Genomic DNA, 24,450 nt, shown 5'->3' on the forward strand with positions numbered 1-24,450 from the left:
ATTATTTTTTTCAAAGCTTGCTTCCTGCCAACTTAGCTATGACAGGCTCATATTTTGTCACCAACTGTTCCTGTATCATTTAAGCAATGAAAAAGAAGTTTTAGAAGCGAGTGTTGGTACTAGAAAGACTACTACAAGCCTTACTGAGATTGTTTTAACTTCTGGATTATCAACTGCATAGGTGATAAGAGCATAACAGTTTAAATGCAAGCCCATTTTAAAACAAAGAACTAATGCTCTTTGGAACAACAACAAAAGTGAGCAGTTAGGTAATCTTTTATTCTTTAAAAATAGTACACTAGGGTTTTTCAAAATCATCAATAAGTATTTCCTTTTGCCAGTTCAATGCTTCTGGGATAAAGTAAAACAGCTTAAATATTCAGTGTTCATGCAAAATACACCAATAGATTTACACTACTACACAAGTTTCCAGATTGAGTATTTAGCTTTATACTATTACACAACAGTTGGCCTTCAAATGCGGGACCACTGTTATCATTCAGCTTTTTCCTTTAGTTGATCTTTCATATGTTGATTCCTTCCTTTTAGCCTTTAATACTCATTTTTTGTATTGAGCAAGGAACCTGGACACTCTCACAATTTGAAGGTTATTCTTATCTGGTGCAGGAATGACAAATCAATGCATATCCTTGCTTTCTTTAGTTGGCCCCATCAGAGAAAGAGATGATGCAATAAGAAAGTTTTGAGGGGAAGAAAGATTCCAGCTAAAGTAGAGCATTAGTAGTCATCAGCTAGAAAATAAAAGGGTTAAGAGAAACAGATAATTAGATTTTCGTAATAGGAAAGATGCAAGAAGAATATTTGAGAATTAAGTGAATTAAAATGTTAACTCTTACTTTCAATGGTGAGAATACAGGTGCTAGCAGATGTGCCTCTGTTATTGACTGCTTTACACATATATTCCCCTTCATCTTCTGGGAAGGTTTCTGGCAAGTAAAGGCAATAGGTTTCTCCTCTTTCAATATATTGATAGTCCTCAGAGTCCTGCAACATTTCCCCTTCAAACCACCATGTAACTTCAGGTTTTGGTTCTCCGGTAATTTTAACTGTAAATCTCACTGGCTCGCCATCAACAACTGATGTGTTTTTCAGTGACTTCTTGAACCAGGGAGCTCCAGATCGAGCTTGATCCTCCTCATCTTCGCAAGTAGAACCATTAATAATGCTTCCCTCTTCTTCTTCTTCCTCTTCCCTTTTCTATTTTAAAATAAGCCGATTTAGAACATTGAAAGTGGCAATAGCACTATAGCTAGTGATACGTATTTGATTATAGAAAAGTTACCATGTTTCTGAGAAGGGAAATGCCGCACCTATCCTCACTAGATAACAACATAATGCACTGAATCTGGATGTGGAACAAGGCAGTAAAATGGATTTTAATGAGGCTGGAATCTTGGGGTAAAATATAGGCATGAATGTAGATTCCATTTTCAGATTATTCAAAGGATATGATGAACTTTCTCTGCAGTATGTCGTACTCTTCAAGAATATGTGAAAACACCAAAAGCAATTTTACCTTATTGCAGCAATTCACAGCGGCTGTTAAAACAAGTATAATGTTCCTTTTATACCTCTGGCAGTGTTGCCATCAGTGGTAATCAGATGCTAAGTTAACAACACTTAGGACTGAAGAAAAGGTACTTTATACCTTCTGTAATGCCGCATCAATTTCTTTTTGTTCAAACTGCATGCGTAGTAATTTCTGTTCTTCAATTCTCCGCTGCTCCTCCTCTTCCCTTGCTCTTGCCATTTGTTCAAAACGGGCCTTCATGTTTACTTTATGAGTAAACGGAGCCTCAGATTTCTTGGCTGGTCTCACATCTACCTCATCATCCTTGGGGGAAGAAAAAAACAAAATAGGACTTAACTCATTTATTACCTTTTAAATGTGTATGATAATAAAACTAGTTTTGTAGAGCAGTAGTTCTTAACTGAGCAAAGCCATCCAGAGTCCTGTTTTTCTCAGAAGTTTGTTTAATGTTGGCTTTAAGATCGAGTCTCATAATAGTTTATCCCAGGGATAGGGCAAAATACTTGCAGAAGTAATTTAAAAAATGTTAGGTAGAAAAGTACTCCTAAAGGTTTATTTTCATATAGAAGTTAAATACTGGCTTGTGGCAATTGTAAATCCTTGGTGACTTGACATTCATGCTGTGATGTTATGGTACCTTATGGTAACCTAACACAGATTGACCTTACAGAAACATAATTACCGTGTCAGTCGTTAATTTGAAAGCTCAAAAATAAATGATAGGCTTTGAGCTGATACTGAAGTGACTGTTGTGGATAGGAACCTCAGAATGAGGCTCAGATCAGGCTTACTACTGTGAAAGGTTTCCTGCACTGCCACATGATTATGCCATGAAAGTTCACATGCGTGTTTTGGGTCACAGAGCATAGTGTTGATCTATTGGTTAGACTGACAGCTTCATTTCTTGTTTTTTCTCCTCTGAAAAAATGTGAGAGGTTCCAGTCTGAAGCATAGATAAGTAGGCATTCTTCTCTGCTCTACCCTGAGAAATGAGTAAAGATGATGAAAAGACTTGAGCTTCGAATTCTTCGGTTTTGTTTGGTTTTTTCTTAATTCATACAGTGGAAAATGAATTAGAGTTCAGAATGAGAAGCAATTCATGTGACAATTAATAGATTAATTCTCAAATATGAATGTTTCAAACTCGCAGGCTGGCAGGTTTCAGGTTGTTAAGATGCTGAATTGAGGACTTTGAGCAGAAAAAGAGATCTCTGCTTGACCAGATGACTGATAATAAACTGGTGTGGTTTCCTTTAGGGATGTTGAGGTGAGACTTCCTCATGCATCCAAAGGAGGGAACACAAAAGAAGGGAGAAAATAATTTCTGAAATATAGCAAACTGGTGAAAGCAGCAGCATTGTCCACTGTTGGATCATTAGCGTGTTAGTTAAGTGTATCATTGACAAATAGAGAATGCAGCTTACCTCTTGAAATTTTTCGGCTTCCCTTTCCCTTATTTCTTCATCCATTGCTCTTCTCTTAGCTCGCTCTTCTTCAATCTTCTTCTGTATTTCTTCTTGAGACAATTGTCCTATTTTTTCAAACTTGCTTTTTAAGTTCTTTGCCTGAATAGAACCACTTCTTTTTAGCTTTATTAATTCTTCATATTCTTTGCTTAGCTCAAAAGTTTCAGACTCTTCTTCCAGCTGTTCAGAAATTACAGAATGTGTAAGATGGAAAATGCCCCAGTTATTTTTACTACCTGTTCTTCCCAGAAATAGGTGTAACAATGCACTTGAACAGTTCTTTTAGTTATTTGAAATCAGCACAGACCTTTTCCCTCTAATTTCTTTTTTTTCCTCACTATTCTCAGGATTACTGCGTTTGTATCGCATCTAAACTAAATACAGATTTTAAAATGTCTTGCTTGAATGTACCCGTTGTTCAAGGATTGCTGTCAATAAACCACCCTTCACAGACTCAGAATACCAGACACCTAGCAATACAAAAAACTCAGTATCCTGGATTTGTAATTTCTCTCTCTTACTTACAATATCATATGAAATATTTTTTTTAAATACAGCTACTTTGTTAAACAGAAAATTAATTACTTTTTTTAATCCAGTAAAAAGCAAATGAGTTTTCAGGGTGTCATGGCTGGAAAAGAAATGGCAATTCTGGATCCTGTAGTCAAACCACATCTGAAGCTGTAATTGTTGATATTTAACTCCCTCCTTTTATGACCTCTGACTGACAGTAGAGATGTGTATGCATTTTAGTTGGATGACCCTGCCTCTCCCTTCTTTCCCAGGATGTAATACAAAATTTACTCGACAAGTTGGCAAGCTAGAGCCTTTATTGCTCACTCCAACTTTGCTTAACATAAATAAATAAATAAATGTAGTCCTCTAACATTCATGAGGGAATAATAAAGACTTGCCACCCACAACCAAATCAAATTGAAGTGTACAGTTCATGAACATGATGTTTTAGACGTTTGGTATGCAAAGCAAATTTTGTGTGTGAATTTTAAAATCAACTGTCACAGTCTTCAAACCCTTGATACACTGATTAGAAATAAGTTAAGGCCACTGTAATTCTTTCCTAATTAGTTAACACAGCATTCTCTTGAAGAAAAGCAAGTATTTTACTCTTTCCTAGTTTCATTTTTGTATTTTCATTTGGGAACTAGATGTTTCTGTTCTCCCAATATTGTAAATATTACATAATTGTTTTAGTAATACTGTAGAATTTTCAGAAGTGGCTGTAAAGTAAAATTACAAATTTGAAATTACATTTCTACTTTAAGGGTGGCAAGGGATAAAAGCATTTTCCTGGTAGATCAGTGATAAAAATATATATCTTATTATTATACACAATGTTATGTTTTAAAAATATGTTTTTCTGTTTTCCATTCTTTTCACATAATGCTGAAAGTACTGATTTTAAATTCCTTTTAAAGGGATTTTCAGTTACAGTCTTAAACTTTGAGGGTTTAGTAATTAACTGAAATGATCTATTATATTTTTCTTCAGAGCATGCTTAACATATCATTTGATATACAAACCTCTCCCATTTCTTGTCTTAACTGTTGAAATTCTTGCTTTTCCATTTCCAACTTTTGCCTACGCTCTTCTTCTGTGCGTCTCTTTTCTTCTTCCATTTTTTGTCTCAGCAACTCCTCAAAATTAATTTCCAGTTTACCAGGTATGAGAGATTCTTGAGAAACTGTTTTAAACATTTCTGGTGATTCATCATCCAGCACCTGCTGGAAATCAGAGCATTAATGATACATCCTGAAGGTACCTGTGATGAAATCACAGCGTTGCTCAGACACTTCTAGTACATAAAGGTAACCAAGTATTTTGCCACATCAGCCACAGTACAGTAAGATGCAGTATGACAACATGGGTATTCCTCTAATGTTTTGGGAGAGAGTGTGTTTGGAGGGTTTTGTATTTGACTTTAGCTCTTTATTGTTACAGTGCTAAACTTTTATAATTAAGATGAAGGTGTTTATTAAAATGTGGTCTTTTTTGCAAGATGATAGAGAGGATGTCCTCTAAATCCAGCTTTGGGACCTGAAACAATTCGTTCCTGTTTACTTCACAGGCTATCATTAGACAAAGTGCTCGTGTTTAAATGTCATTGCTCTTAACACTGAAGTACATCTACCTGTGATCTTTTTCTAAGCAAACTGAATTATATTCCTGCTCTTAAGCAGTATTAGTATTCCCAGTAAGGATAACTGAACAGAATCTTCTACAAGAAACTCTTCTTGTGCACAAATTGATTATACTAAGTTACGTTGCCAATTCATTGCTTTGTACAACCCAAGAGGTTTCCTCCTTTCCCTGTCCTTTTCTCAGGCTTCACAGTGGGGTTGGGCTTTGATGGTCATTCATGAGCAGTTTGCTTATTTTGTAGACTAATTCATAAGAAGATGGTAGGGCCTAGGAAAGGCAATTTTCATTACTTCCAAAAGCAGGAAGTGTAAGAACAAGTACTTTATCAGACTGAATTTGTTGAAGAAAAGCATTACTAAAATATGAAGCTGTATGATACAAAAATGGCCAGGTAGCATGACAGTCTGAGTTACGCAGGAAGATTTTTAAAATAACTTCTTGATAAAACCTATATAAATGTATGTTTGTGCATGTAACTATGTAAACTTATTAACAGAGAGTCTCAACAGGAACGTTCTGTAGATAAACGTGTGAGATGAGGTCAGATACTGATCTAGAACTGTGTGGTGATGTGACTTTTGGCACTGTTTAATCAGCATGTTTGAAAAGCCTTGTGGCAAACATTGAAGAGCATAATATAGCACAATGCCTTAAATTGTAGGCATTCCCAACGGTAGTTATCAGTCAAATGCTAGAAAGAATTAAAGGAGCAAAACTTTCATTTGAGAAAGTGTTTTGACTAGCTTTATAAAGAAACAGATAATAAACATTTGTTTATAAGATTCTTTGGCAGTCCCTTTTCTCTTTATTGCTACTCACTGCCATTGTAACTTACACCTTTCACTGTTGTTTGTGCCATCTTAGTACCACTGTCTTGACCTACTTTGCCCATATCCTTTTTATTTGTCACCGCTCTTTCAATAGCCCAATCCCACTCAAATACTGCTACTCACTATAGATTTCCTTCAGATTTTCCTTCTGAGTAAGCTTACAGTTGGACTTCAGTCCCACCATTCCTTCCATTCTTCATTCGTTTTGCGTAATATGAGCATATTTGTTGAAATTGTGTTATGGAGCAGTGGAGTCAAAAACAAAGCTGTAAACTATTTCCTTTAATGAAAACAATGCATAGCCACATAGTTTCCAGAGGCTAGCCACAGCTAAATTAGCAAAGAAATGTGAAAGTCTCTTGCTTGTGATGCATTAGTTCATATGCTCATCACCTCAAGAAGATACAGAACCTAAGTGAATAGAAGCATTAATTTGAAGTTTACCAACACATGTACGTATAAACTTTAAAAAGCTGTGCATATGAGCAAACACTGGCAGCTGTCTGCTCTGTATTTTTGAATCAGTAAGTTATAAAAAGACAGTAAGCCAACTTATTTCTGGTTAAAAAACACAGGAAAAAAAAGTCAGCTGAATTGTGTGGTTGGTTCAGTAAATATTTTAGCCATATTTTGTGAAGTGAGACTATACTTTTTTTTTCTGCAAAGTGGGAACAGATGGTAGTGAGAAACAGTCCCATTACAACCATAGTTGGCAGCACAGTCAACCAATTTTCAGTGGGCAGTGACTGATAGAAAGTAGAACGCTTTTTATTCATGCTAATGGAAAGAGACTGATGGGTGAAAGATGAATGCTTCAGTCTGAAAGTCATCACGTTGATGGTGGGAAGCATGGAAGTATAAATGTAGCACAAGTAAATGTGAAGTAGGGAGATCCTTCCAAAAGGAGGTGGTGTTTGTGTTTTCCAGCAACAATATTAATACCTCAGTGTGTGTATACTTTCAAAACTAAATGAAAATGAATAAACATGAAAAAGGTTCTAAAAGAACTACTTAATTTAAATGCTTAAATAAAAATTGAATGTGAGGTTGTACTACTTCTGGAAGAGATGAGTAATGTGCCTTTAAACATTTAAAGAACATATCTGCATTGTGGCTACATTGTGTAGCTATGGAAGATAGGGAAAGCACAGGCTTATATTTTCTGTTGTAACAGAAAATGTGGTGTTCATGTTCAGGATGCTAATTAACAGAAAACTGTCAAACATATATGCTGAAAATACATTTTCAGTTAATTTTTTGAATTACTGAATGTTTTCACTGTCTGCAGTTACAGCGCAATCATAGGCTCTGTGCTGCATCTAATGGATTAAACCCTGTTTAATCAGTGAGATTTTTCTGCCTGGACACTTGAGCTTATGTTCTTGCTACACTGAGGCAGAAAAAAGAGATTCTCAAGAAAGCAGGAAAAAGTAGAAGACAGCATTTACTTTCTTTGCTTTCCTTTAGTTGTCTGCTGGCTTTTCATAAAAATTGTAACAGCAGAAGTCCGGTAGCACTCATTTTTTTTTCTAGTGGCTTTAGCTTCTATTTTCTCTCTTTGGAGGTATGGACAGACACTATTTTCCATAATTGCTTACCAGTACAATTTCAAATATAAATTTACATTGTAGTTTCTCTAAGTAGTCTTTCAGCATATAGGTCTTGTCTTTGGCCCAACTTTCAGGCAGAGCACTGCTAGCAATATTAGTAGTCATACAAAGTTTTAATTTGTCTCACAAGCATTGCTTTGAATGATGAAGAAAATTTTATTAGGCATGCAGTTGGGTCTTTCCCAATAAAACCACAGAGGCGAATGTAGGAAGACACTGCCAGATGAGTGGGTTATTCCACAGTTCTGTATGGCATGTCTTGCCCTTCCTTTTGAAACAGTTTTAGTTGGTATTTGTATAATTTAATACTGTATTTCCTAACTTCCACCAATAAGTAACTGGCTTATACCCAAAAGCCTCCTGAAACTTGAAGCTGTCGGAATAAGCATGAAGAATACAGTGAAAAGTTCCACGCTAGTTATCTTTTATAAATAATGTTGTTGCCACCTTCTGAAATCAGGCATCTTTTTCTGCTTTCAGGTAGTGTCAGTATGTCAATCCTAGGTCCCTGAAAATTTGTCTTCAATATAATCTTAACTCAAATTTCAGAAGTCGTTGCATATCAGAGATCTGTGTTTGTCTAAGGAAGTTCCATATTACAAATTGTTCTAATGGTAAATGCCACAAATTACTTTTTCTGTTTCTCTGAACAAGCAATGAAATGCAATAAAACCACCAATTAGCTGAGTTCAGCCTTCTTAATACTTCCTTTCTAAAGAACCACAGATGACTATAACATTTGTACTTGCAGTGAGCATTTTTCTAGTATGCCATTAATTATGCTTTAGCTAGTAAGAGCTGATAGGTGGACACCCTGTAAAGGTAGGGAGATAAACTTGGAGAAGTAAAAGGAGTTGCTCTCCTCCCCCCACCCTACCTCCTCCCCCCCAAAAAAAACCCAAACCAACAAACCTTCCTTGTGAAAACATTTTGCTTTTCTAGTTTGTTGCATCTAGCATAATACCTATTGGACACAAAATCTGGTTTTGACTAAATTATTTGAAATCCTTTCTAGGCTTGCTGTGAGGAGGGATTGTTCTGTGATGATTTTTGGTAAACAAACTTGATCAGTTTACCCCACTACCTTCTAATAAGTAGTGAGGTGAACTAATTAATGAAGTGAAAGAGTTGAAGCATGCATTCCTAACTCTATTTAAAGCTTCTTCCGAGAGTTGCTTTCCCGTTCATTTGAGACTTTAGGTAAAAATTAAACCATACACTCAACAAAGATGCCATACCATGTTCTTCCTTGCTTCAGCAAATGCTCTTTTCTCCTCTTCTATGCGTCTTCTTGCATCTTCTTCTGCTTTCCTCTTCTCCTCTTCTCTCCTCTGTCTTTCTATCTCCTCAAAACTGAGTCTGAGTTTACCAGGACGGAATTCTCTAACAGAATTTTCAGATTCTTCATCGCCACCTTCGTTTATCTTCAGAGAAGAGGGAGAGGGAAAAATAGAAAGGACTTATCCAAACATAAAAATATTCTTTAGAGTAAATAAATACTCCGTTAATTCCTTTCTAATCTTTCATAAATGTTTTTTTCTCCTGGGGGGAAAAAATGTATGAAGAGTTTGGTTTCTACAAGAAACATTTTAGTCTTGGTTTTAGCCAGGGGAGGGAGAAAAGAAATGTATTCCAGTATCCTATATGTAGCTTCTATAATTTTTAAAAAGCTGTTGAGTGTGTAATACAAAGAATGGTGTGTTATCAGGAAAAGACTGAACAATTAAGTACATATTTTATGGTCTCAGGGTTGGATCATTTACTGTAAATCACTCCCTATTCACTTTCTTTACCTCACTTCCATAGACCTTTATACCATCAAGTCTTTTTGTTTGCATACAAATTGTTTTTACCAATGCACTTACCAGTTAAAAAAATGCTGTAGTTTTATAGCAAAACTAAATCAATTAACATTTTGCTACTACTCCAGACTGAGATTTTTGTTTCTTTCCTTTTTAGACATTTAATCATCACTGAAGAAAGGGAATTGAGATGCTCTGATCTCTTCACTATTGCTTGTCTCCAGTGAACATTTATCTGCTAAGAGAAGCCTGTAGTTTGCAAACTGCAGTCAAGAACAGAAGAATGAACCATCTTCAGAAGACATCTCAAAGTACTTTATTTGTTAATGGAGGAAATGGACCGGGAACTGTCAGAGTATTGATAATCCAGATTTCTGTATACTGCAAGCAGCCCTGGGACTGGTATGTGGGGTAGCCGGTTAATGGAATTACAGAAATCTTTTATTTGGAATTCATAGGGGAAAAAGAAAGAATTGAAGGAAATTAACTGTTGAACTCTTCCTTTAAGAAAACCTTTGACTTCAAATTTTGACAACCACTGATACCAGATAAAACTCTGTGTTAGAAAATTTCTTTTGAAGTTGGGAATTTTTAAATTACTTGGTTAATAAATACATATACATAAGGGTGGGAGATGTGAACAAAATTTCAGTTAGAACAGCTAGTGACTCCAGGAGGTTTTATCTCCTTCATTTTCTTCCCTCTTCTCCTTCACTAGTATCCCCTGCCCAACCTCAAATAAAAAGAAAAAAGTGCATTATTGACATAACATCAAGGTTATTGGTGTGGAAAGGTTAAGTGATTTATTGGAGGTGGGGGTGGAGGAGTAAACAACAATTTGGGTATCTGCCTAAACCTAGAACCCTCTCAATTTGGACCAGTTGGGAATTTCAGTGTTCTGGCTTTCTGGAGGTTCTGTGGTTCGTTTTTTTCTGGATAACATCAATTTCTTGAATGTTTTTGAAATACAGTCAATATAGTGATCTTGAGCTGTTTGTCCAAGAATGTTCATTCATAATTATACTCTATTTAAGTTAAAGTTAGCAAACACCTAGAAATAACATTTTCAAAGATTTCATGGAAGGTTGAAATCTCATTTCTCATTAATCTTCATATGTGAATTAACAAAGTCATAATGATCATGACTGTACCGGGGAAAGATATTTAAATACAGAACTTAAAAAATGCTTTTGGAAATGGAGTACGGTAAAGTGAGGAAATACACAACGAAACTATCTGATGTATCGTGTGTTAATACTAAGTGTAGGATTCCTTTAGTATGACTGAAGAACAAACTATAGTGAGGTCTGTTTATAGTTGATCTAAAATAAGTCTGGCTTATGATAAAGAACACATGGAGGCAGTTTTGCAAGTAATACAAAATAGGAATTGTGAGCTACATTTCTGACTATTTGGGGCTTAATCTAGTAATTTCTAGTATATTGTTGTTTATATCAATATATACAAGGGAGCTGATCTGTCTTTTTTTCCCTTTCTTCATAAGAGGAAAGTTGTAATTGATGTATTTATCATATTTATAAATAAATATGGGAATAAGAAATAGCATTCTGTTACTACAGAATGTTTTCCTCAAAAACTGGTTACTGAAACATCTAAAGCACTATTTAAGAAGAAAACAGACAACTAATTATCTTCTTGAGGACTTACAGCTTAAGGTACTACAAAGTGTAGATATAAAACCTGCTAAGATTGCTGGCAAATTTAAAACACATAAATTTCCTGGTTTTACTAAAAGAACATCTAAAGCATTATGCCAGTGTGGTTATTGAGTTAGAGCTAAGGTCAAAAATACCTCTTTCAAAAATTAATTTTCAGACTCTTAACAGCTTGAAATACAGTTAAGGAATAAGAAAAAAGAAGAATCAGATACAGGAAAGAATGTAAAAGCATAGCCTATGTGAAAATTCTGTAACAACATGAACAAAACACGTATTTACCATTTGTTGTCTAGCTTCTTCAAAAGCACGTTTTTCCTCTTCTAAACGCTGTCTTGCTTCTTCCTCTGCTTGCCGCCTTTGATTTTCCTGTCTCTGTCTTTCAAGTTCTTCAAATGTTACTTTCAACTTACCAGGAGACAGAGGCTCTTGTGTTTCATTGTCTTCATTTTCACCCTGCATAAGAAAAATGAAATAGTTATATCTTAAATAATAGATAATTATTTCTTAGGTATTTTTAGGTGAGTGGTTTACCGTGACGAATGAAAGGCACTTGGTTTCCTTAAGGCATTGTTTTTGTTCCTCATGTTTTAGCTTTGTTTCTTCATCCTGTCTCTCTCTTTGTTCTGCTCTCTTCTTTCCTGTGTTCTCAAAGTTTGTTTTCATCTTCCCAGGTGTTTTGGTGGGTTTTACAGGCACTACTGTAACTAGCAGTGAATCATCCCCTTCCTGTCCAAAAAGATATTTATTATATTTTCATAAAGCTTGACTTCTAGATAGGCTCATTTCCTAATGAAACTGCTGCTTTTACCTGTGTGCACCAAAGCTTCCAAAAGAATTACTTGTATTAACCACAAGAATAAACCCATCTGCCTGTGGCAGTCACTAGTTTGCTTGTAATACCTGAAAAGTGTCAAGACTGAATTATATTTTAAACATAACTGCTGGCAAACTCCTTAATTTCTTTACATATTTTCATTAACTGTTAGTTATAAATATTCATGGTTTGGAGAAGAACAGGTGAAATTTTGAATACATGGCAATTGTAGCCACATTCTACTTCAGCCTTACATTTACTATGTAAAGGATATACTGTGGTTGGAATAAGTAGTTCTAGAGAGCAATATGTAATTTGTCAGGCAGAGGAATTTTTTTGAAGGATGTTGCTGCTTCAAAGCTATTTTCACAATTTACTTGCCAAAATACATTCTACCCAGTTTTTTTTTTCACAAAATACCGTGATTAACAGGGATACTGTCAAATAACTTAAAACTAATGTTTCTTGGTTTATTGTTGTGGGGTTTTTTCCTTCCAAAACTGTAGTAGGAATGTGATTTTTTTTGTGTTAGTGAAAGACAATAGGACCTTTGGACCTAGCTTTTTGAAGTTAAACATTTATTTGCAAGACATAAAATCCAAACCCATATGGTAAATTAGTCAATTTTAAAAAAAAAGTTAACTGAGTAAGGTGTTCAAACATCTGTATATTGACAGAATCCCCCTTCAATTTCAAGGTTCAGGCAAAGAGCTTTTAAGATGATACTTTCCATAGACAGAGAAGTTAGAGTATCATTGTCAGTATACCACAAATCATTCTGGTGGCTTTGAATATTTACATTTTAGATGTTTTTAACTACCCACAAAGTATTCACAGTACAGACTCTATTTCAAACTTATATAAATTGACTTAAAGTACCAACATATAGTTCCATATACTTTAAAAATTTGTTAGCTCCTTGGTTGAATTTTAATTAGGTACTTATGTGCTGTTTTCTAAATTTTCCCAGCCCACATTACAATAATAAAACAAAGTGAATAAAAATGTAGGTGAACATTTCTTTAAAAAAATCTGATTACCTCAGCTGCTGAGTCAGTTCCCGTATTGTTAAAGTCATCAATCTATTAAATGAGAATTTCATATGATTACATTACTTTGGCTCTTTGCCTTAGATTTGCAAACATAGAACTGGAAATTCTTTTTGTATCAATGATATGTATGTAGCACTCAAATTCACAGAGATGATAATGATTGAACCTTTGTTGGAATACTTCAGATATATTAGCTTGTTGAGGAAGAGGGAACATGACATAAAACATCATATAGAAAGTATGCTAAAGCATTCTTAACACTTCAGTGAAGAACCGAGTACTTTAGATGTCCATTCTTCATTTAAGCACTCCAGAATTGTTTAAAAAGAAAAAAAGCTAAGGCAAACTCACTGATTATTTCTGATTCCAGTGACATTGTCTTCCTCTCAACTCCTGCAAAAAGCCTATTGCTGTTTTTGCTTTACATGGTGTCTTTATATGTTAGTGTCTAAAACTAACATACTTTCTAAAATTCTACATCATATGTACTTCAGAGTAGATTAGATATATGGTAGATCCAGTTAAAAGTACAGTTTTAACAGTGTTAGAAGTCTTAGTAGAAAATGCCATCCAAGCCCTTGTTGAAAACCGACTCCTCCTAGAGCGCTATTTTTCTTTTCTTACAGCAAAAACAAACCTAAATTAAGTAGTACTATCTTGTGGTTAAATAAAAATTTGTTTATGGTTCTAGTCTATCATTTAGATGTTCACTCTCACTGCAGTATTTGCAGCACTGAAGAAAACTGACAAAAGGAATTAAATATGATACCCCAATGCAAAATTCTACAAAAGACAAAATTTGCTTTATTGGCATCAACAAAAGTTGGAGTCTGTTCATATATATATGCAATAAAGATTCACAAAGTGGCAAAGGAATAAAATATTATCTGGATCTTAATGAATTATGATTTTCACTGCAGTAGTCTTCTCATTTTTGCCTGCTGATGGCATTTTCTTATTTTTTCTTGCTTGCCTTAGTTCGTCTATCACTGAACTGTATTCACTAGTGTATAAGCAAAAATTATCTAAAGTAAGGGTTGGTAAAACATAAAAAACATTTTCACATTAGTTTAGTAAATTCTATAAACTCTTGTATGCATAGGACACCAAAATTTGTGCCTGATTCACATTCCTACCAGGTTTATGCCTGCCCGGTTTCAACTCAAGTTTAATGCTTAAAAAAATTGTTACTGTAAAGAAGTGAAGATTAAGATTCTCTGAACATTATTTCCCGCTTCCATCCCATTGAGCAACTCCCATGTAAATCACTACTATCAGAAATCTTAAGATCGAATCTTCTGATCAATACAAAACTTTTTTCTTGTGTTGATTGTTTACAATCATATCCTGACTATGGTGATCAGATGAACATACCTCCTGTGCTTTTTTTGCTAATTCTCTTTGAATTTTTCTTTTCTCAATCATATCTTGTTCAATTCTGCGCTTTCTTTCTTCTTCCATTCTTTTTCTTTCTTCTTCTTGCCTTTGCTTCTCCATTTCTGCAAACTTGCCTTTAACGGTTCCTGTGAATGTGAAATACGTAGTTCAGTAGTTACATCTAATACTTAGCTAGTGAGTTATGTGGCCTTTAAAATCGGGCCTCTCTTACCTATTAGCTTTGGAACATAACCTTTTTCTATTTTAGATAATTTTGCGTCATCGTCTTCATCAGATCCAAGCAGTTCTTTCATCTAGTTGATGAAACACAAAGTAACCTGTCTTTATAACTTAAATAAAATTCCAAAATTATTGTCTTAAAATAATGTGAAAAGATTTTCATATATAATATTGAATATTGTAATAACACAAAATATTTGCAAAGAAAATGACCTCCTGCTTTCTCCTGTTCCATTCTCTCTCTCTAACATATTGTTCTTTTCTTCTTTGCTTTTCATCTCTAGATCTCCTTTGATTTCTTTCTTCCCTTGCTTTCTGCATAGCTTCAAATTTATCCTTTACATCACCCTTGTGAAGCTTGGGCACATACGATTTTTGGACGGGTTTAGATGAAGCAAGCAGAATCTTGGTGAAGAAATGAAGATAAGAAAAAGAAAGTTGAAACAGATGGACAGAAATATTCGGATAGATTGGATTAGAAAGAATGTAAGAACATAAAACAGAAGTGCATTTGGGATTATGAACTTTGTGCCACTAGCCATCATCAGTTAAGCATCATTGTATTTGTTCATAAATAGTAATAAATACTAAAATATCCAAAACAACATTTAGCATTCTATTAAACTTAGGCTATAAGTACTTGTAATGAATAGCTATGTAACTAAGTATATGAACTATGTGAATGTACATTTTCAATTACTACAGCTTTAAAAATTAGATACAAATTTATATTGTTGCTTTCACTCATAAGCAGTCACCAAAGAGCCTCTCTACCCCTAACGTTTAAAATAGATATCAAGACATAGACATGTAATACAATATGTATGTTTTCTTCTGCGATGCTTCAACAGCCATATATAGTTTTTAAATAAATTGTATAGGAGTTCATTTAAAACTTCCAGTATTTTATACACTTTTTTAATATTTAGAGAAACTCAGAAGTCCAGTGATTTTATGTTATAAAGAAGTGCCAAGAACACTGGGCTTGCAGGACTCTGATGCAGCTAATGGACACTTCTTTGCCAGTGCTTACTCTGCGTGTGTCCAAACAGTAAGTGAAGTTCCCACTTTCAGAACTACAGTGAAGTTTTCTGTCTTTTTCCTGTAATGTCTACAACAGTGCTCTCAACACAGTAATGCTGAGAAAACTGGCTAAAAACATGCCATGTTTCATATTTCCCACCTACACCAATAGTTTTTGTTCCTGCTTTTGTTCCTGTTGCTCAGCGAATCTATGTAGAAGAAATACTTGAAGTAGCCTGATATTAACATTTTAGGATTAGATGTGAATGTTGCCCTGAATTTCCCCCCCAACCATTAAAGTTTCTTCATATTTTGTTACCTTTATTTTGCCTTCCTCCTTCATTTTTAGTAACAGTAAGAACATATTTCACAGACTCCATCACATTAGATAGTTTCCTTAAGCTACTTTAAAGTGCCCTTCCATTGTCTTAAAGTAACAGCAATACCAGCAGACTTCCAGTATAATTGTTTGTCTTTTACAATTGTTTGTAATTACTCTTTTTGCAAGCATCAGTTGTAAATTACTACATTACTTTGATTACTTTAAAATTGATACATACCTCAGTTTTCTGTGCAATGTCATTCATGGCTACTGTATTGTGCTCTGCACCTGGTATGTTTAAGATTGCTTTCAGTTTCTACCTGAAAGAAACAGTTGTAGTTATATTCCTTTCTTTTCCTTTTAAATGATGCTTTAACCATCTTCCAGTAAATAAGTTTGCATAGGCTGAAATCAATGTATCACAATTTCATTTGGTCCTTTGAGGCTTTTGAAGTCTAAGTATGCAACAGTAATTAAAAGAACAAGCTTATGATTCACTATTCATGCTCATAACTCCTCTATGTAGTCCTAGATATTGGTTTTTAATTTCCACTTAAAAAAAACAACCAAAAAACCGAACGTGGAGCCAAGCTCTGGCTGCCCTGGCCGGTATGTTGCGAAACTGTGTTTTTTTCCTCAATACTCATGCTAGCAGAAAGGAATGCGGTTTGCACCTCCGCCGCTCCGCTCCAGTCTGACGTCCGGGCCAGTGAGCTCAGGCTGCGTTAAGTTTGCAGAGTGCTCAGGCCAAAACCCCCCAGCCTCCTGGAGACGCGGCGGAGAGCCGGCCGGGTGGCTGGGGGGGACCTACCTGCATTTCAGAGATGCAGCTGGATCTGCGGCCTGCGTGAATGCTCTTGCTTGAGTCTCGGCCAGGCTCGCAACTCTCCCAGCTCTTTACCCAATATCGGAATACAAAATAATGCTTTCCTTTCTCCTAGGGGTATTCTAGGAAAAACTAGTGCTAAAAACTATGAAATGAGTTAGGTAAGCCACATACATAGCTTAGAGAAAGTATTTATATCATTTAATTGTGGGCTGAAAATTGCACTGCATTTTTCAAGAAAAAAGTGTTACAAATTTTAAATTACACTGTATTTGTTAGGAACCTAACAGAAAGGCACTTCAAGTTCAGGGCAAACTTTTTCTTTTTTTTTTTTTTTTTCCCCTCCCCCCTTTTTTTTTTTTTTCCAAATCATCAGGTCTATCAGAGCTTGTGGGAGGAAGGAAATAATGACGTGACTCCAGTGCCATTGCTGTCTGTACTGTACAGATGCCCTGCGTCCCAGGCAAGCCTAAAAACTCAGTGTGCCAACCATGGTGCAGAGAGACTCAAAGGCTCAAAGTAAAAAGGCTAAGAAAAGCAGGTTACTAATGGAAGGGTCTTCTCACTTGTGGTTTAGAGGAACTGCAGTCAGGGCATTTCATGATAAGGAAAGTTAAGTTCTTAGTAGTTCTTACCCTTTAAGTTCTTGAATTCTTTCTTACAGATTATAAACATGGGAATTTTTATATGGTGTTAAAAATAATGAACGTTAAGAGTTGTTTTCATCTAAGCTCTTCAAAAACACACCAACATCATCAACGCTCACTGGTGCTGTTGTAGCTATACAGATTGAATGAGATTCTTTGATATTTTGGGATGTTTTTCCAAATGAAAGCAGTCACAGCATATGAAACAAGAGCATTTTGCTACCAGTCCCTGCCCTGATTTACAATTTCCAAACTTCAAATTCAGCTTCAACAGAGATGTTCTGGAGAACACTTGGGTGCTCCTTTTCAACAAATGAGTATGGAAAGTCATTCTCCCCCAAATCAGAGTTGACAAATACCTCATTTGTAGACTGATAAGAATCCAAGGCATTTCAGTTTGTCACTTGTGAACACATGGACATAAAATTACTGTGTTAGTTCCTGTTTAGACTGTTTCAGATTAGCAATAGCATGGTAAAATTCTGTTGTGTCTAGAAGGGCAGAGACCACAAGAATGCTAGTGAAGTTCTCAAGGTCCCTATACACTTTAATATGCATTTGTATATTGTGCAGTTGGGTTTGCACATCTTTGTAAGCTTTAGCTTACTTCATGCCTGTAAGTAAAATCCCCATTGTGATCAGTATAACCTTAAAACTAGTTAAAATACTTTGACTTCCTCATTTTTCTAAGCAGGTCTTGGAGAAGTTCTTCTCTGTTCTCTTTTGCTTCTCTGCTTTTTTAATTTCTTCTTCCCTACTTGTGGCTGATAGCCTTTAGCCTTGTACTTAAAATACAGAAGCTGAATAAAAAGTTTACTGCATGAACCCATCAGAAAGCAAAGGAACGTCATGCATTGGTACAATTCATGCATCGAAGTAGCCTGGGACATAGGGACCTTCTAGTCTTCATACAGGGCTGGAGCAGAAAAGTAAGTCCCAAAGATAATCTTTCACAAGGAATTCCATTTCACCTAAACACCTCAAGTGGAGGTTACTGCTAACCTTCACTACAGCAACATACCTCATCTATATGGCTTCATCTTAAAGTCATTTGAAAACTGAGTGTTCCAAAGTCTGATCTGCTTATTATGTGCAATTAATTGTAGGAAGAAGATTGTGTTTACGAGCCTGAGAAGACAATTTAGCTTTTGAGCTAAACCTCTGTCTTGAACCTTTCTGATAGCTCTAATTACCTGAACCTCTTGACAGTGTCACTAAGGGTGCCGACAGCAGTGAGACTAAGCTTCAGATAACAAATCTGAAGTTTTCTTTTAAAGTGCAAATGTTGGAAGAAATTTTCTTTCTTTGCAAATTCCTGCTGTCTGAACTTCCAAAAATGCGCCAGTCCAACAGGTTGTGGGCTTTCAAGATGGCAGATACACTTCTGCCATCTGGAATACTGCCATATCTGCTATTACTTTAGGCTACTTTCCAGTTCTTTGGCATCACTAACTCTTAATATGCTTGAAGGTTAGCCAGCTGGCTCTAGGACATTTTGCATCTGCAAGTCATCCTACCTCCACCTTTGATGCTAAAAGATATGGATATAAAGCAGTAGGGCATTACTAAACATGATACCATCCCTGTTTGCACTTTCATCCCTCTCCGTGGCGGTTAAACCTTGAGCAGGAACAGCAGCAGGACCCTGCCTCAGGCACCCCTCAAGGCAGATGAGTAGTTTCCAACAAAGACAATCCAGAATCTTTAAAAAGAAGCACTCCTTGAGTTTTGGCTTGGGTCTGTGAGGCAGTGACCACTGCTTCAGAAACAACAACAGCGGATTGAAGCTCCTTTGTATCTATCTGCCTTATCACTGGGAAAGGATCCTCACAGTCAACGTATTGTTGCTGAGAAAACAGAAGTGGCTGAGTCAAGAAGTCCTGACACCTACAAATCGTGGAAGAGCAGTGCCTTCATCATCTGCTGATAGCTTTGCACAAAGTATGTGGTAATAGATTTTCCAACCCAAGAAACCTTGACCTACTAATTCCCTTTTGAGATGAACTAGTTATAGTTTTAAGTTGTGTATATATACACACACACATATATATATATATATTTTTTTTTTTCTTGGTTTGTAGTAAGAATTTTCCCACAGAGTTCATCTAATACAAGTAATGCTTATTCTTTGATGCAACAAGAGTCTACTTGTGTATGTACTTACTTCAGAAGAGATTTGTCTTCCTATTATGAAGCTGTCCAATCTTAAGATTAAGTCCCATCTTTTATTTCCTGAGATCAACCTATCTCAGGAAAAGCTGTAAGAGCTCCTCATTGAAGCTTCCCACTCAAAAAAATCCCAGATTATAATGTCGAACATAACCATGATCAAAAAATTAATTCAGCTTGTTACTAGGCTTTTCTTTGCCTATACAGTCTCATCACTCTAGCATTCACCTGACACTAGTCTAATTTATTTTTTTCTTTCTCCATATTTTACCTTTTTTACCTTTCCTATGATTAAACGAAATATCTCAGGAAATGTTAGTCTGGTGTTATAACGCATATACTGAAAGTACTAGACTGCAGTTCCACTTTCAAAGGAGGTCTACACTGAGATTTTTCCTAGAAGAGAAGTTTAACCTCCATCCTTTGGTCAATGGTCTTACCTCTGGAATTGAATAGAAGAGAAAATGCCATTACTAGAATGACTTGACTGGCCATAATGCAGAAAGTGATCTCTAAGAAGTTTCAAGTGAAAATGTAATACAAAACCAATAATGCATAGGAAACTAGGCAATAGATTAGAAATACTCTATAAAAAAAAAAAAAAAAATCAACTGTTTTCAAGCATCTTGTTTGTTTGCTGTAAATGGGTAAGCTATCACCTGTGATATGTCTTGATTTGTTATGATCATAGCAGTTTTTCAACTTTTCACACAGAGTCCCTAAGACCTTACTTTAGGCAAAATAACCAAAGTGAACAAAGAAAACCATTAAGGGGACACAGAATGTTTGATGGCTCACAAGTCCCCAAATCCACCTCCTTAAATTTAATTAATTTCCATTGCTGAAAGGAGGTCAGAGTCCTCAACTGATCAAAAAATGTTGTGCAGCTTTAACCAGACAAAAAAAAAAAAACCTCCCCTAAATAATAAAACTCACCTTCATTATAAAACGTAGAAGTTCTTGATTTTTGGTAGCGTGATTAACATCCTCACATGAGACACAGAAAAATACCAGCCTTTTCCTGAACTGAATACTACTCCTTACAATAGGACTACGAAGCCAGGACTTTAAAAAAAAGTTTAGTTCCTCTGTGATTTCTCCTTTCGGGAGGCCTCCCTGCTGTCCTACGGCTACTGTGAGTTATAAATAAGCCCTTCACGGCACGGTCTAAGTTACGTTTACCATCTGTCTCCTCTTTGTGATCTACTTGTGGGGAAGACTCCATTATATAAGAAAACCATATGGTGAGAGTTGGAAACTCGTTGCTTGCAGCCAAAGCACTTGGGAGAGGAAAACACAGTTCACAGTGTTAAAATATTTAACAAAATATTAAATAGAACTGGAAAGAGAGAGGGAAAGAGAACGATGTTCATCATTTATATCCTTACTGTAACTCGTCTGGAATGACACTACCAGTTGTTGTACTAAATTACAGATACTAAAGTAGGTACTAAAATTATCGTGCACAGGGGAAGATCCTGAACTGGCATAAACCGTCAGCTCCACTGAAGCCAAGGAGTTATGACAATTAATACCAGCTGTCTAAACTTCATATTTTGTAAAATACAAAATACAGAACTACTTCCACTCGCTTGTATTTCCTTCATTAAGTCTTTATAATTAAAGGCTAGAATGCTTACTGACAATTGACCCAGATAATTCAATTTCATATACAATCTTTTCCTCAATCTTTGAATTTATTGCACTTCAGCATTTATTGTCTCATATTATAGTAGAGTAGTCCTTGCAGATATGATGTTATTTATAAAAATGTATTTATTATAAAGGATTTTGTCTATGTCTGTTTATATAACTATAAATAATGTGACAGTGCCATGCAGTCCAACTGCTGTGTTAAAAAAAAAAAATAAATCACCCTTGTCTGTAGAAAAGGTCTGTCTGTTAGTTCCTTACTCTCTTCAGGTACTATTATGGAGTACATAGGCTCCGGGGCAAATGTAGTGGGGGCTGAGAGACTGTTCCGTTATGCGGGAAGCCCTGCTGAGATCTTCTGGCCCATGATTTCATGTTCTGAGATATCTGCTGATCCTTATCATGGGTGGCAGTAAATTGTGAACCGAGGTCCCCAAGAGAAAAATCAGCGTATTCTGCCCCGTGCCATAGTTCCTCCATTCCCCACTGTGTCACAGCAGCTGGAGAAACGGTACGATTGGAGCTCAACTCTTGCTGACTGCACTGGCAGGACTTCAGATATCAGGGTCCCGAAACGTGGGATAAAGTGCTGGGCACGAAGCACTACTGCAGTTTGCCGCTTCCCTTCTCCGACGGCAGGACACAGCCTATCTGCCTCTTCCCCGAAATCCTCGTGGTCAGCTCAGACTGAACACGGAGGCGGTCACTGTGCCCGCGCTACGCCTCTGCCCCGAAGGAGAGTTCTCGGGGCTCCCTGCAGATAAGCTGCTGCTTCCACTTGACCAACCCGACTCTGCTGGTAGTGCTGATGCCACAAAAACCCGATCGTGTGCAGTACCTTTGTCTGAGCGGGTATGGCTGCCGCCAGGGCACAGCAAAGGGTCACTCCTAGCGCTTCCTGAACGGCTCTTCCACCGTCATGGAGCTTCACCTCCGTTTTCCCACAGCTAGCTTCCAGAGGGCTCACCATGGCACTCTTCCTTCTTGAAGGAGTTTCAAAGCTGAATATCCAGGTACGGTAAATGACAGATTGTCTGACTTCTTTCACCGAGGAAACTACTCAGTTAAACTCTTCCAAAGGCGGTTAGAGAAGGTATTTCTTAGGCACGCACGTCTTAAACCACCTACCCAGTTCTTCTATTTCACCAGACTGTGCTTTCTACATACACCACGCATACTCTCATACTTCCGTGTGTTCCTTAACACACTTGGCCCTCTTACAAAACTAATTATTATTTTACAATTTCATTTCATTGGGCATTTTCCTGAGAAATCTAAGGTCTCTTAGGACTGAGATGTAAGTTAAGAGTACGTTTTCTAGCATGCAGCGGCTTGCTGCTTAATTTTTGAGACACAGTGCTTTTTTGGCAGATGTCTGTTGTGTTAGCAGAAGCTCTTAGGCACTTAAAACGAACGTGACAATAAATAGTTTGTAAGCTGTCACGGAAGCCCATTGTTTTCTTCGAAGTCCCGCCGTCTTACGGCCCCTACGTTAGGATGAAGCAGAGCCCGTAAGCTCTGCACTCTCGCTATGCCCTTGCTGCTGAAGACCAGACCGACGCAACCGAACTCCTCTTTATGGAGAGACACGCGGTTTACCAACATAAGGGGGTTTTAAGCAGCTGCTCTTAAACGCACCTCGCCGAGCGGCAGACCCCCCCGTCCCCGCACACACGGCAGCTGCCCGACGGCCGCTTCGGCTCCGAGCTTGCCCCGGGCCGCCTCCGCGGGGCGAGTGGAGCGGGCTAACTCCGGCGGGGCGCCCCGCTGGGCGCAAGCCCTGCCCGCGGCAGTCCCGCGTCACCGCCCGGCCGGCGAGGGGTCCCGCCGCCCCCCGGGGGAGCCCCCGCTGGCGGCCGTGCAAAAGCCTCGCTCGGCACACCCCGCTACCTCGGCCCCGCCGGCGGTCACCCCGACCGCGGGGGCCTCGGCGGCGGCCCTCGCCCACATCGCCCTCCCCGCCCGCCCGTCGCTTCTCCCGGCACACCGGCCCGGCCGCCCCCGGGGCGGGGGTAGGGGGGGGACACCGGCCGCCGGGGCTGCGAGGGGCCGGCCGGCCGGCGGAGCGGGCTCCCTGGCGGCGGGAGGAGGCGCGGCAGGGAGCGGCGCGGGGCGGGGGAGCCGGCCCGAGCCCTCTCTCCCGCCCCGCGGCCGGCGGAGCCGCTCTTACCTGCGAGCGCTGCCCCGCCGCTGCCGCTCGGCGTGGTCCCGGCGGGCGGGCTGGCGGCTGCGGAGCGCCCCTTGGCTGCGGCCGCCGCTCCGGCGCTGCGAGTTTCCATAAAAGTCGCGACGCGCGGCCGGCGCCCGCATTCCAGGCGAGCCCCGCTCCGCGGCAGCTGTCCCGGCCCGGCCCGGCCCCGGCCGCGGCCTCGGCCCCGGCCCCGGCCCCGCGGCGCGGCTCGGCACGCCATGCCCGGCCCCTCGCCGCGACGGGGGGCGCAGCCCGGCCGCGCCGCCAGCCTTCACCCCCCCCCCCCCCCCCGGGACCCCCCCCCCGCTCCGCCGCGGACAGCCGCCCGGGCCAACAGGCTTATTTTGGGCTGGAAGCACCAGGGAGCTATAAATAACCGGGGGAGGGAGGCCGCCTCCCGGCTCGCGCCTTCCCGGCCGCGCCGTCCCTGCCGCAGGGCAGCGAGAGAGGGCTCCGCGGGCCGCGCCGGCTGAGGGGACCGGGGCCGGGGCCGGGACCCGCCGCCCCGCAGCCGCCTCCGCCGCCCGCCCGCTATTGACCCGCCCGCGGCTGAGGCGGCGGCACCGCGGCTTCTTCACGGCCACATCCCCAGAGCTCGCTGCCGCAGGTAACGGCAGGGTTCCGCCACCCCAGCAGCTCGTTTTCACCGCGTACCTACCGCCGCCGCAGCCTCAGCAAACCGCCGGTCTCGCCTCCCGGCCCCGACCCGGAGCTGGCGAGAAGCGCCGGCCACGCAGAGAGCGCTCCCCCGCCGCTGGCTCATGCCCTGCCAGCGGGGAGGTTTTATACCTACGGCGGTGAGGTCCCGGGTCGTTTTATGGCACAGGGAGAGCAATCGACTAATAATAGTAATGTGACAGTTAGCTGATGGAGCGGAGAGGAATCTTAGCCAGTGCCAGACCTGCGAACGGAGAGCGCGCTCGGTTTAAAGCGGCGCCTTTCTCTGGAAACTTTACAAAGCGCAGGCAGAAACATGGTTTTATTACATCTCAATACATTCCTTTTCCTGCTTAAAGACGACTTGTTTCCTACAAGCT

General features: G+C 39.0%; 2 protein-coding genes across 7 annotated transcripts in view; one reads left to right on the forward strand and one right to left on the reverse strand.

The window, feature by feature from the left end:
* The window catches only part of FUBP1 (far upstream element binding protein 1), a 43,133-nt gene extending 26,639 nt beyond the window's left edge, over positions 1-16,494 (forward strand). For all 4 annotated transcript variants that reach the window (XR_005933614.1, XR_003926146.2, XR_003926147.2 and 1 more), the window contains 2 exons: positions 9,578-9,822; positions 14,867-16,494. The gene's annotated coding sequence lies outside the window, so the exon portion shown is untranslated. The remainder of the gene's footprint in view (positions 1-9,577; positions 9,823-14,866) is intronic.
* Positions 259-24,194, reverse strand: NEXN (nexilin F-actin binding protein). Of its 3 annotated transcripts, XM_030033986.2 has the most exons (15): positions 24,068-24,194; positions 16,602-16,609; positions 16,166-16,243; positions 14,796-14,987; positions 14,575-14,656; positions 14,340-14,488; positions 12,954-12,995; positions 11,631-11,825; positions 11,373-11,552; positions 8,857-9,036; positions 4,560-4,760; positions 2,977-3,198; positions 1,670-1,855; positions 858-1,218; positions 259-752 (listed from the first exon to the last, which is right to left on the reverse strand). In XM_030033986.2, the coding sequence occupies exons 1-15, from the start codon at positions 24,174-24,176 to the stop codon at positions 739-741; spliced, it is 2,199 nt and encodes a 732-aa protein (XP_029889846.1). In that variant the 5' UTR covers positions 24,177-24,194; the 3' UTR covers positions 259-738. The 3 variants fall into 3 exon arrangements, with proteins under 3 accessions (XP_029889846.1, XP_029889848.1, XP_029889855.1); XM_030033988.2 differs by lacking the exon at positions 16,602-16,609 and having other exon boundaries at positions 8,857-9,042; positions 11,379-11,552; positions 24,072-24,193; XM_030033995.2 differs by lacking the exons at positions 14,796-14,987; positions 16,602-16,609; positions 24,068-24,194 and adding an exon at positions 23,393-23,425 and having other exon boundaries at positions 8,857-9,042; positions 11,379-11,552; positions 16,166-16,247.
* Positions 24,195-24,450: the final 256 nt, after the last annotated feature.

The sequence above is a fragment of the Aquila chrysaetos genome, chromosome 12 (assembly GCF_900496995.4).
Source record: "Aquila chrysaetos chrysaetos chromosome 12, bAquChr1.4, whole genome shotgun sequence".
NCBI lineage: Eukaryota > Metazoa > Chordata > Aves > Accipitriformes > Accipitridae > Aquila > Aquila chrysaetos.

What these genes read in the sequence shown, in the direction of transcription:
- NEXN (XM_030033986.2), bottom strand. Translation starts at nt 24,176, where the DNA reads ATGAGCCAGCGGCGGGGGAGCGCTCTCTGCGTGGCCGGCGCTTCTCGC. An exon ending in TAGCAAAAAAAGCACAGGAG is followed by an intron (nt 12,996 to 14,339) that starts GTATGTTCATCT and finishes CTCATTTAATAG; the next exon opens with ATTGATGACTTTAACAATAC. An exon ending in TAAGACAAGAAATGGGAGAG is followed by an intron (nt 3,199 to 4,559) that starts GTTTGTATATCA and finishes ATTTCTGAACAG; the next exon opens with CTGGAAGAAGAGTCTGAAAC.